The sequence below is a fragment of the Parasteatoda tepidariorum genome, chromosome 10, assembly GCF_982258835.1.
Source record: "Parasteatoda tepidariorum strain Cologne lab strain chromosome 10, Ptep-v5.0, whole genome shotgun sequence".
Classification (NCBI taxonomy): domain Eukaryota; kingdom Metazoa; phylum Arthropoda; class Arachnida; order Araneae; family Theridiidae; genus Parasteatoda; species Parasteatoda tepidariorum.
The window spans coordinates 26,025,416-26,039,027 of NC_141764.1; the positions used below are offsets into that span (position 1 = coordinate 26,025,416).

The 13,612-nt window shown below is 33.4% G+C and overlaps 1 protein-coding gene across 2 annotated transcripts in view; it reads right to left on the reverse strand.

Annotated features, from left to right (window-relative positions):
* LOC107449253 (LIM/homeobox protein Lhx9) overlaps positions 1–13,612 on the reverse strand; it is a 68,720-nt gene that overhangs the window by 16,481 nt on the left and 38,627 nt on the right. For both annotated transcript variants that reach the window (XR_015429861.1, XM_016064738.4), the window contains exons 2-3: positions 9,187–9,636; positions 1,818–2,293 (exon numbers count right to left, since the gene is read on the reverse strand). Coding sequence is in view for 1 of the 2 variants with exons in the window: in XM_016064738.4 (XP_015920224.1) it covers positions 1,818–2,293; positions 9,187–9,467 (757 nt within the window). In the remaining variant the exon portion in view is untranslated. The remainder of the gene's footprint in view (positions 1–1,817; positions 2,294–9,186; positions 9,637–13,612) is intronic.

Consider the following 13,612-nt stretch of genomic DNA (forward strand, 5'->3'; position numbering starts at 1 on the left):
AACTAATTCGAAAGAGGGTATTCGGATTTGCGCCGCCCAGACGGCGGAATCACTTTCGATATCCTGGACTGGAAAGCATACAAGGACTAATTTGTACTTCGTAGTAGGAATCATTTCAACCTTTTTTTTTTTTTTTTTTGGCGATATGGGTACTTTTTTTTTTTAGATGACTCACATTAAGTTCCGAGCCAAACTGAGCCAAGTGAAAACTCATTTTTTTGAATTGTTCGTGAACCGAGATTATACAGTTAAGTTACATTGGCGATGTTTTTGTAGAATATTTTATGAAAATGCTTCTTCCATCTGAAATTTAGTAGAATAAATTGTGTTTGAATTAATTATTCTTTTATTCAAATTCGAAGAAATCCAGAGATAAGTAACTCTTTGTTTTCATAGCATTTAATATTCCTTTATCGCTAATCAAAAGAAAATATCTTTTTGATGTAACTTCTCGTTGGAGAGTGAAAACTAGACATAACTACAGACCTTTAATTATTATTTCCTTCTAATATTACAAAATTAGACTAATTATTACTAATTAGAATAATTATTACTAATTATACTTTTACTTTTAATGTTTAATTAAATTTAATTATTTATTCACGATGTGAATTTTTGTAAAAATTTAACTGTTTAACAAAACTTCTTAACCAGCTAAACAAAACTGTCACTATTTTATTTTGTTAATGAAACTGAAATAATTATCAATTCAGTTTCAAGTAATATTATTATTTTATTGTTCTTAAACATTTTACTGTTCGACAAACTTTTCCCACCAATTAAATAAGACCTTTTTATAAATTAGAAATTTAAGTAAATTATTTATTCTCGATGTAGCTGTTTGACAAACCATTTTAACCATTTAAACAAGGCCTCCACTTTGGTTGCATGCAGCTGTTGGACAAACCTTCTTAGCTAGTTTCACTTTTAAGGATGTTCTTCGAAGCTCTTTTGCCAAGGAGAATGAAATAAATAAAAAATATATACATTTTGAGTACCTTAAAGTAAAGATTTAATTGCTCTCTTGAATAAACTAGCTTATTGTTGTTCGTATAAAATAGTGATTCCCATAAATATAAGGGTGTAATCAAATCATAAAAATTTTCGAAGACGCTCCTCTGATATTGCCCTCAAATCATGGATTAGAAATCTGCTCAACTTAACTAAAGATATATATCTTATTGATGTAAAAAAGCATGGTTGGAATTTAAAATGAATAAGTAGCTTCAATAATTTTTAAACAAATATAACAAATTTAAAAAAAAAATCTCCTGTTTTGAAATTTGATGCGTTTGATGAAAGTTAATTATTAGCAAATAACTAATAAATAAATTAGCAAATAACTCTATTCTTTTATCGCAGAAAATAAGATGACAAACGACTTTCTTTAATATAAATTCCGACAATTTGCGCCATTTTCATAATTAGAATTTGAAAGAACTGGCTCAATATGGACAATACTTAACCTAACAGTTATGAATACAAACTCTCAACAGTAATGAAATTAGCATATTTAAAAGCGTTACTGCGCAGAATCTACGATTAGTAAATAACTCTCAATTTTTCGCTTTTATTTAGCCCAGAAAATGAGATGGTAAATGGTTTTTCTTGCGACAAAACTGACTTTTATTCCTGTCAGCATTTTGCGCCATTTTCATAATTAGAATTTGAAAGAACTGGCTCAATATGGACAATACTTAACCTAACAGTCATGAATACAAACTCTCAACAGTAATAAAAATAGCATATTTAAGAGAGTAATTGCACATAGTTATAAAATCTGCGAAGAATAGCCTTATCAAAAAAGAACAACTCACCCCTGTGGGCCAGCAGTAATGAAGAGGAGAGAAAGCTCTTTTGCTTTCTTGGTCTTCCCTTCTGACCAGCATTCTTCCCGATTGCATTCACAGTCCTGATGGGAAGATCTTCCCCACTATTTACTGTCCTCTGCTGCTGTTGGAACAGTTCCATACCGCAGGGCAGGTTAGGAATCTGTGCAATGTTTTGGCACCTTCCGTTGAAGCACTTGCCGTCTGAATCTTGCTTGCCCTCTTCTTTCAAACACTGCTGGGAACAGAGGTAGGGCCTCTCATATTGCAGAAGCATCTCATAGTGACTCCTGCAATAAATGATGTCCTGCTTCAGTCCGAAGTATTCACCTTTTGTGAGGGGTTTGTTGCAAGTGGCGCAAGTGAAACAGTGGAGGTGGTAGACGTGTTCTCTGGCTCGCATCACCAGTTCCCTTGGAGAGATGGATAGGTGGCAGCGGGTGCAACGCTTGATAGAAAACAACCTGCAAATACAGTAACGTTTAAATCATTTTATAACCATCGTTGAACAACCTATCAATTTTGGGTTTACCAATAACTTCATAGCCTTGTAATTTTGAACCCAATAAAGAAGACAAGGGATCAAGAAGGACATGGATCATGTATTGGGGGAAATTTATATTCGTGAAGGACTTTTTGATGGAACTAACCCGCATTTGCATTGCATGGAGAGGAAAACCACGAATACCTCCCACGGCTAGCCTGACGGCAAGGGGACTCTAACCCATGATTTGCCTACCACTGAGGATATTTGACATCAGCACTGTAGTCGGTGCAAGCCGGATGCAGAATTAGTATCGACCAGCCATTGCTGGGATTCGAATCCGGTTCGCCTTACTAGAAGATGAACGTTCTATCCCATGCGCCACCAAGACTCAGTTACGTTATTTACAATATTTGATACAAGTATTTATTACGATATTTGATACAAGATACAAGTATAAAAGAAATCTATGAATTTCTAGAAAACCCAATTAAGTCTTATGAAGTATGCATTTAAGATAAATTAATTTTCCTGGAAAAAAAAAACAAGTAAGGATAGTTGAACATGTTTTTACTCTATAGTATTAAGAATTGCTTATTTAAAAGAAAGTTGATTTAGACATAATTTTTTAACATTTAAACATCTATTTCGTCCCAGGTTAGAGCATGAGAAATTTTATAAAAATATGTCGGAATGTTCTTAAATATTTTGTGATAAGAAATGAAGGTAACCAATAGTGATGCAAGACGTGAGACAAGATACTAATTACTAATTGGATACCTGCAACTCGAATCAAAGAAGACCTCTGAAATTATCTGGTTATGCATCATAGGCGTAGCGCTGCGGGGCACGTGCCTTCTCAATAATCTTTCCAAACTTCTGAAATTTTTTTAATTGACCACTTTTTTTTTCAAACACCAAAAAACTATTTCCAATTTAATAAAATTAATGACTATAGATAGTTTATAAATAATTTGTTAATAGTTTATAATAAATTTAAAATGATTGCTTTGAACTATTTTGATTATTACTTAATGATTTCAACATTAACTTGTAATAGTGGTTGCTAGTTATTTAGTTTAAATTATGCTCGATATAATTTTTTAAATTACAATTATTTTCTCTGAACAAATTTTTAAACATACTATTTCATTTTTGAAAGTTTTCAGTATCGTTTTCACTTATTTTTGTTTCATAGCATTAACAACTTTCAGACTCTAAATTTATATTATAACTTGTTCCAAGGATAAATTTCAAAGCATAATTTGATTTAGACATAATTTGATTTGACTAGGCATACTTATGTTTAATATTCTTATAAATTAATCAATAAGTTCCCTTTCATACGAAATATTCTTTTTCATTACTGATGAATTTCAAATCTGGAGTACGAATTTTCGGCATTGTTTCAATAGAAAGCGTTCCAAACTAATTTATTTGATTATCAAATAACTTTTAAAAACCTCGCACCGGACTTAGAAGAACGGATTGCACTAAATGTATAAAAATACATTTTTTTTAAAAAGTGCCACATTGTTACACATAATGAAAATGCTATTCTTTTAGGAAATATCATAACAAGGAATTACACTTTCAAATTAAAGAGGATTATGATGGATATGATTTTCTCATAATGTTCGGGGTAATAGTTAAAAACAAACTTAGAAACTTTTTAAGCTTCAGAGACTGTAGGTAAAGCTATCATATCATTATTTATTACATGCCTAGAATAATTTTAGTCGTGCTACTCTTTCATAAAAAATATATTTTGTGACAATGCGATCATATTATTAACTGCAAACCTAGACGAATTTTATTCATGCTGTTCTTTTATTAAAAATATATTTGGTGACAATGAGGATCGAAGTCGATTTTTCTTTATAGCACGCTTGTTGTTTTTCAATCACAACTGTATGTTTATAAATTAAAATGAAACATAATTCAAATAAGAACAATTTCCTAATATTTATTTAAAAAAAATAAACAGTAAAACAAATCTAGGATTTAAAATTGAAAAAGCTGTTACAACAATTTCTTTAATTATTGTGTAAAAATACAGTTAGAAACCGAGAAAAATCGAATTTTATGCGATCACCCCTTGAGATAGGATTGTACATAAATCTTAACCTTGACAAGAAGTGACTTTTAATAAATAAAAAAATTGCCATGGCTTTTTTTTTTTTTTTTTAACTTTAAAGAAATGAAACATCGAAATTCAGATTGGCCATGGTTCCGCAATGTGCCATGGCTTTTTCATTTTTTTTATTTTTTTTAACTTTAAAGAAATGAAACATCAAAATTCAGATTGGCCATGGTTCCGCAATGTGCCATGGCTTTTTTATTCATATACTTTTTTTTAACTTTAAACAAATGAAACATCAAAATTCAGATTGGCCATGGTTCCGCAGTGTGTCATGACTTTTTTATTTTCTTATTTTTTTTTAACTTTAAAGAAATGAAACATCAAAATTCAGATTGGTCATGGTTCCGTAATGTGCCAAAGCTCTGAATACATTACAGAATCCATTAAATTCTATAATTAATACCCTTATAAATTATGCCAGAAAATAGCTCCTAAAATTACGGACTTTGTTGTGCATCTATGATCTGGCGTGTTAACGTAACAGCTGAATCGCGGCATTTGCTTATGCCACGATTCAGCAGCCAATCAGGTTTGACACCCCACGTGTTACGTCGCTCACAGATGCCCAATTAAATCTGATACAGAAATTGATTCGGTGGGATAATAAACCAAGCCTAATAGTTGTAGCCTTCTTGTTTATGAGCAACCAGCTAATTTCGCACTTTTCTTCTCGAGTTACAGGCACCAAATTGACAAAAAAAAACTTTTTTTTAAGACATAAACAACTTGAGTAACCGATTATATGTCAGGATTTTTATGTGTTTAGTTTGAAATCTTCATATGTTTGGTTAATAGATGCCGACAGTAAAATTAAGATAACAAAAGCTTAAATTCGCTGAATGTTAAAAATTTAATATACAAAAAAAAATTTACATTCATAAATTTATGCTCAAAAAATTTATTCAATTATTCTTGAAAAATATTATTTTGAAAAGTAGAAGGAAAGTATAAGAATAAAATAAAATGAATACGCGTGATAAGCGTAGTAAGTTATAACGGAATTACTAAGCTTAAACTTTATTTTTGTAATTGGCTACATGTTTTCTGGGCTCGAAATGATTGGCTATCCGTAAACCGTTTCATCTATCCCTCTTTTTCGTTTCCTTATTTTGGAATTCGAGATAGCGAAATGAACTATTCAAAATATACCACCTCCGAATTATACAATTTAAACCTCTTTTAATTCTTATTTTCATAGAAAAAGACTGGTTCACAATTTTTTTTTTTCATTTGTCAAACAAATCACTCAAGAGTTATAATGTAAACTTGTGATGATACAACATTATATTTGTCAACTACAAATGTCGCGATTTATTGCAGCAAATTACCATCATATTTTTACTTTACCAAATTTATGATTGGGTGAAAATAAAACAAAGACTGAAAAAGAAAGAGCCCTCGTTAATAGTAACATTTTGCCATCGAATCATTAATCAAACTTTTTGATCTTTATCAAAACAGTAATACGTGCCGGACAGTGGAGGCTGAACAAAATCATAAAGAACTTGTTGTATTTCTCCTCTCATTCGGTTGTGTCGCGTTATTATTTATGCTTTTTCGTCTCATTTATCGTTGACAGGAACCTAGACTGGAATCTGAGATCGAGGCTATCCCGGAGGATGAGGCTTAAGCGGAACCAAACTGGTCTCCCTTGACAGCTCATCCAATAATCATTATTATTTGTGTCTTTTATTAGAATATCTTTCGGTAAGAAGCCAGAATGTGTCAACTCAATCATGCTTTCGAGGAACCTTTTTGAACTTTGTTGTTCGTTTATTTAAATCTAAGTTCAAAGAGTACAGTAGCTGATCTTAATAAAACCGTAAATAAAATTTTAATAGTTTTTCGAGTTGAGAAAACATGGACATTATTATGGTGTGTTGCAACATTCCTTCGTCGATAATGAAGACTTATGACATGGATTAAAAAAAGATGATATGAGCACTTTACATCAAATATCTAATGTTGTAAATATAGATGTTAAAGGAAATATATATAGTTAGTAAAGTATTTATGGAATAAATTTCTTGTAATAAATGCGAGGAATTTGAATATTTCTATCACAGTTAAGCACCCGCATGCTCTATAATTGAATTATGTTTAAATAAAAATTTAACCCCATATAGATTTTTATGAGAAATACCATTGCGATTGTCTCAAGGCTTTTACATCCTAACAAAAATTATTGATTATGTACACTGTGAAAACTTTTCGCGTATCGTAACATCAAAAATAGTGGCAAGTACTTACGTCAAAGTGGTGCTCCACTATCCCAGGAATATTCTATTATACTACTTGGCGCAAAAAAAAGAACTTATCGTAATTCAAAAAATAGTGGCAAGTACTTACACCAAAGTGGTGTTCCACTAATTGTTCCTCTATCCCAAGAATATTCTATTACACGACTTGGTGTAAAAAAGGCACTTATCTTAACTCCAAAAATAGTGGCAAGTACTTATATCAAAGTAGTGTTCCACTATCCAAAGAATATTCTTTTACGCTACTTGGTGTAAAAAAGGCACTTATCTTAACTCCAAAAATAGTGGCAAGTACTTATATCAAAGTGGTGTTCCACTATCCCAAGAATATTCTTTTACGCTACTTGGTGTAAAAAAGGCACTTATCTTAACTCCAAAAATAGTGGCAAGTACTTATATCAAAGTGGTGTTCCACTATCCCAAGAATATTCTTTTACGCTACTTGGTGTAAAAAAGGCACTTATCTTAGCTCCAAAAATAGTGGCAAGTACTTATATCAAAGTGGTGTTCCACTATCCCAAGAATATTCTTTTACGCTACTTGGTGCAAAAAAGGCACTTATCTTAACTCCAAAAATAGTGGCAAGTACTTATATCAAAGTGGTGTTCCACTATCCCAAGAATATTCTTTTACGCTACTTGGTGTAAAAAAGGCACTTATCTTAACTCCAAAAATAGTGGCAAGTACTTATATCAAAGTGGTGTTCCACTATCCCAAGAATATTCTTTACGCTACTTGGTGTAAAAAAGGCACTTATCTTAACTCCAAAAATAGTGGCAAGGGGTTATATCAAAGTGGTTCCACTAATTGTTCCACTATCTCAAGAATATTCTATTACACTACTGGGAGTAAAAAAATTTATCTTATCACATCCTTAGAGTGATTTTAAAGCTTTCAAGTGAATTCATTAATATTCGATTGGTGGCGTTAAGATCACCACAGCTTATTTAATGCTCTAACGGGTGTCAGTTTTTCATTTAGGTAATTGATTTCATTTCGCATTATAACCTACGTTAGACAACAGATCTAATTCTGAGTTAGCAACTATCAATGTCCAACTCCGTAGCTTTTTAATTTAGAGCCCAATCCAAAAGACAAGGGAACTCCTAGATCAAGCACCGGAAAAACTAACATTCGTAGAGGACTGTTTGATGGAACTAACCTGCATTTGAGTTAAGTCGGGAAGAACACCACGAAAACATCCCTCGGTTAGACTAGTGGCAAAGGTATTCTTACAATGATCCGTCTACGACTGAGGATATTTTACGTCAGCACTGATGTCGGTATGAGGCGAGTGCGAATTCGAATGGATTAGCCGTCGCTGGGATTCCAAAATCGGTTAACTCAAGGAATGGGAGTGCTCTATCCCCTGAAAAACCACTGCTCCGGTACGAGATATTGGAATAAAAAGGTACCTTGTTGATGTAAATCTTCAGTAAAGAGCGCTTAAAAATCAACAAGTCACCACTGGGAGTCGAATTTGGATCATCCCATTGGGTAGCAAATGCTTTTATCCACTGAGTCACCGCGACCCCTTAAGCAATTGATATAGTTATCCGAAGCCAATGACGCTCACATCATCTAACCATAGCAAAGCACCTAGTCTCATTGTTAGGGCTCTATCCCTCAATGGTCATGGTAAGAATGCCACACAATTTTGACCCCGGTCAAATGACTTGCTGATCTGGTACCCCTTTCTCCAAACTTCTGCACTGCAATCAACAAGAAGACTTTCAACCATACGTGTACATCCAGCCATGTCTGGCCAAGTCAATGACATAAATATTCTCTCTAAAGACACTTGCTCATGAACGGCTCGAAAATTTCTTCAATTTTCGTCAGATGATATCTAACAGCATGTATGAGTGGAACAGTTCCCTTATAACTTGTTTCAGATATACATTTAGAAGCGAATGACATTGCATTTCCTAATAAACGCTGCAATGTCGATAGGGGGAAATTCTCAGAAGGGAATATAACCACTTAATATCTCAATGCTTATGAGAGACATTTTAAAAATATTCATTGTTCATTGTTTAAATATTCATCAAGCATTTTGCTTTCTTAGATAGCAGATGCGAAATGGGTTTGTTGTTTCGTCTTTAAATTCCCTCACCAAATAGTTGTTGTACTTTTTTATCATTAAACTGTTCTGTTAACCATTGCCACTTTTCTGTCTATTCCTTACAAATTACCAACGTGCATATTATTGTCGATTTTAACACAGAAATAACATTTTACTGGAATCAAATTCAAAGCAGCGAGATGAATTTCGATGGGTCAAACTAGAAGCCTAATTATGCAATAAAACATTACTTTTTTGCTTGTATTTATATACCTCTTTATTTTATAAACAATTCTCGTACTATAATGTCTCAAATTGTAAAATAAAATAAAGTAACTGCAATGTGGTACAAAGAAAAATAACTAAATTTCATTCAAATAGTAGAAGTTCTTAGGGAAAATATTTACCTGTAATAATCTTCCTTGCAATAAATATGGCCATCTCTGGAAAAGCAGGTCAATTCAGAATCCAGTTGCACTTTGCACTGACAGCAGGTCAGGCAAGACATATGCCACTGTCTGTCAACAGCCAACAGGTAGTACCTGTCAACGATGACACCCCCGCATCCAGCACACCTTACAGGTGATGAAGATACAGACGATTTGCCCTCTGCTCCCATCGATCCACCCCTGCTGATCTCTTCCGTGATGCAGGATTCACTTGCGTTGCTGCCACACACCACCAGCATATCGTTCTTTCCCGAAGAATTCTTCGTTCTGGACCAACCTCAGGAGGAATCGCTGCTCAGGAATTCCATATTCTTGGAATAGTTTTTCGTTTTCAGGAAGTGTGGATCCTTCAGACTGTTTCGAATTCTGTGGAATGACGCTGAGGCTGGCATATCGATGATTAAACAACTGTTGAATAGAAAAGGGTGCAATTAAAAAATGGTATTAATATACGCAAAAGCCAAACTCGACCAACCCCCCAAACACTTGAATGCTCCCTTGCACTCTAAGAGAAGACTCAGACGATCAGCACAAGGACAGAAGCCAACACTCTGCTTAAGTTCTGCAATTTTATGTCGAGTTCCCAAAAGAAAAGTCGTTCGGCCGTTCTGACATCCGTTTATGAAGTCAGAACTGTCGAAAAAGTATAATTATCCAGTCTGAGAAATGTGGTCGCAATAGTTTAGGTCAAGAGATCGGTTAAAGTTTGGCCCCTTAATGTTAATTTTACTTTTTGCGCGTTCCACCATATCTCGGGAAATTTTAAGCATTTTTTTAAAAAAAATTCACGCAATTATATATTTCATTCACGTTAAGATAATTCCAAACAAATAATAATTCATAATAATTCTTTCTTATTTTTAATTATTTTTTTTTAATAATATTAAAAAAAAAATTTGAACTGTAAGGTATACAAATTTTTACATCATTTTGAAGAATGTATTTTTAGGTGGCGAAATTCAAAATTTGAACGAAATTGATCGATTTCTGAGGAATCGAATTTTAAAAAATTCATATATTTAAATCTCGATTTCTCAGGAACTAATCGATCGATTTTGTATTTTGCCACATAAAATAGCATTCTTCAAAATGATGTAAAAATTTGCATACCTTACGATACAATTTTTTTTTCCAACTATTGTTAAATGAAATAATAAAAAGTTATAAATAACTATTAAAAATTATTTTTAAAGTAGAATTTTCTTTGGATAGACGAGATTATATAATTATGTGCAAAAATATTTCAAGATACGGCGAAATACGCGAAAAGCAAATTCAACATTAAGGGCTCCGAACTTTCGACCGATCTTCCAACTAAAGTATTGACACCATATTTCACAGATCATGGCTACTCCTTATATTTTGGGAATCAAAAATCAAAATTCATCGAAAAAGGAATGTTTATTCCGATAAAGTATGTTTTTGTGCCTGATTTCGTAACTTAAAATGTCGTCTGCTCTATCTTATTACCATATTTGAGGTCAGGCTCTCGAACTATTAAGATTGAGTCCTAGTACGTAAAAAACCTATAATTAGATCAAAAGTTATTCAAACTGATTCTAATTTTGGAGGGAGGGGGAATTGTACACATGACATGTAGGAATTGAACAAATTTTTAAAGCTCATAAAAAACTGTAATGTTACCTAAATAAATAAATGAAACGTTAAAAAATCTGCTAAACTAGAAAAGATATCCTAATACGGTATAGTGACAATATAGCACTAAAACATATTAAAAAAGTAAGCTCGAAATATTATGATCTTGGACTATAGTTATTTATGGACAATTTATTACAAAAAAGAATGTATAAAAAATATTAGGTATTCTCTCTCTTTTGACTAAAAATAATACATTTCAATGACGAAATTAAAGTTGAACGATAACGTAGTGTGACTGGCTTCAGAATGACTAATTTTGATAAAAATATTATTTAAAATACACTGGTGGACAAAATTAAGAGATGGAAAGCATTTTCGCACATTCATTCGCACATGCAAGATACCCGCACACCGCTCCATGTGTTTGACAATGGTTCCGTGAACGCCCACAGGTACAGGCAGGAGGTCCTAGAGCCCTATGTGCGTCTTTTCAGGGGCGCTGTTGGCCCTGAACTCATTTTTATGGACGACAATGCGCGACCACATAAGGCTCTCATGGTTGATGTGTATCTGGAAAGCGAGGATATTCAACGAAGGGATTGGCCAGCCAAATCCCCTGACCTGAATTTTATTGAACATGCTCGGGATGCTCTTGGGAGAGCTATTGCGATGCGCCAACCTCCCCCCAGAACCATTCTGGAGTTAAAAATTGCTCTGGTGGAAGAATGGGAGGGTCTTCCACAAGTCCTCCTTAACTCCCTTATTAACAGCATGCATACTCGTTGTGCATGCTGTCTGTATGTCAGGGGTGACCATACACCATACTAGAGGCAACACACACTGTACAAGCCTCACTTTTATTGTCATCTTTTATCCTTAAGTTCAGACTACATTGGATTTATTGGCAATAGGTCTTGCCAGTGAATGGAACTTTCATTTTTGTTTTGCATACTTTATTATCATGGAATAAGCTATATCCATATCAAATTTCATTTATTTACATTCAGTATTTTTTGAGATATTTGGGAAAATGTCTACCATCTCTTAATTTTGTCCACCAGTGCATATCAATTTATATCCAAAAAAAATTTCTAACGAGATTCAGAATTTGTTTCACAATCTATAAAGCAATAGCTAGATAAAGCATTCTAACTGTCATCGCAAAACATTTTTTAAAAATGTTATAGCGTTATTCTTTAAGATAATCAAAAATATATTCTTTACACAGCGAAGCATTCTTAATAATATTTAATAATATTTAATTATATTTCAAAATATTTGCAAACATATCATTTTTATATCATTAAAATAAACAAAACAAATGATAAAATCCTTTCATTCATATGAAATGAAACATCCTAATTGAAGATTATGAACTAAATCTAAATTAACCGCATTCGACGGTGATTACATTACGATCGTGTTTCTGTTTAAATAAAGATTGGATATCATTCGTAAAGATGATACATTTCTTATCTTTAAAAGAGCAATAACACTTTGTTTCAGTGTTTATTGATCACTCTTTTAATACCGGATCTATTTTCTTGACCTCCAACTACAGCGATATCGATATTGATGAAAGCTTAATGTTGTAAAGTGAGATAGAACGAAAACATGAAGAAGATTCTGAGGCTGACCTTTTGGTGACTTTGGAACGTGCGAATCTAGTCATGAAAATTGGGAGTCACAATTTTTATATTTTAGGAAAATTGAATTTATGCTAGAATCATATAGGGGTTTATTGCTTTAATTTTCAATAAATTTATTTTGCGTAGTTTTATATTTTTTATATTATAACCGTCGTAGGACAGCCGACCCAAGTTTTGGGTTTACGACTACCAGGGGTCTGTCCAGACATATTGTGAAGGGTCCGTTTTTGTAAAATTGTGAGAAAAAAATTACTCGTAATTTGTGAATATAAAATAAACGTTAAGTCACATTCTTTCAACCAGGGTCCGCTTTTGTGAATTTGTGCAAATAGGGTCCGTTATTGCAAAAAAACTTTTTCAAGGAGTTTTTAAATTGTAAAGACATACAAGATTATGCTCAACACAGTAAAATTATAATTAAGAAAATTAAATTTTAAAAAATAAACTGCAATTGCAGCTACTAAATTAGCGACGCAACATACAAATATTTGGTATTTAACCTATGCTGCTGAACGCGGAATATTCATTTCGGACGAATAAAGGAAGAAGCGTCTGCCGAAGACAAAATTTAGTTCGTTTACATCTGTCTTTCTTCCCCCTCCCCTTCCTGGGAAGGGTTTATTGATTAACAAAGCAATAATGAAGATAAACAAATTTGTGAAGGGTTCGATTAAAAGATAAATTATTTTGTGAAGGGTCCGTTTTTAAGTTAAAATATTTTGTGAAGGGTCCGTTTTTATGAAAAGATATTTCGTGAAGGGTCCGTTAAGGGACCCAAATTTCTTCTGAACAGACCCCTGACTACTAATGCTCAACTCCGTAGCCTTGTAATTTTGAACCCAATCCAGAAGACAAGGGAGCTCCTGGAAGAAATTTGCCTTCGTAGAGGACCTTTTGATGGAACTAACTCGCGTTTGCGTTACATGGGGAGAAAGACCACGAGAACCTCCCACGGTTAGCCTGATGGCAAGGGGACTCTAACCCATGATCCGTCTACCACTGAGGATATTTCACGTCAGCACTGTGGTTAGTGCAAGCCGGATGCGGAATTCGTATCGATTGGGATTCGAACCCGGTTCACCTCATTGGAAGGCGAACGCTCTATCCCCTGAGCCGTCATGGCTCTTTGTGTAGTT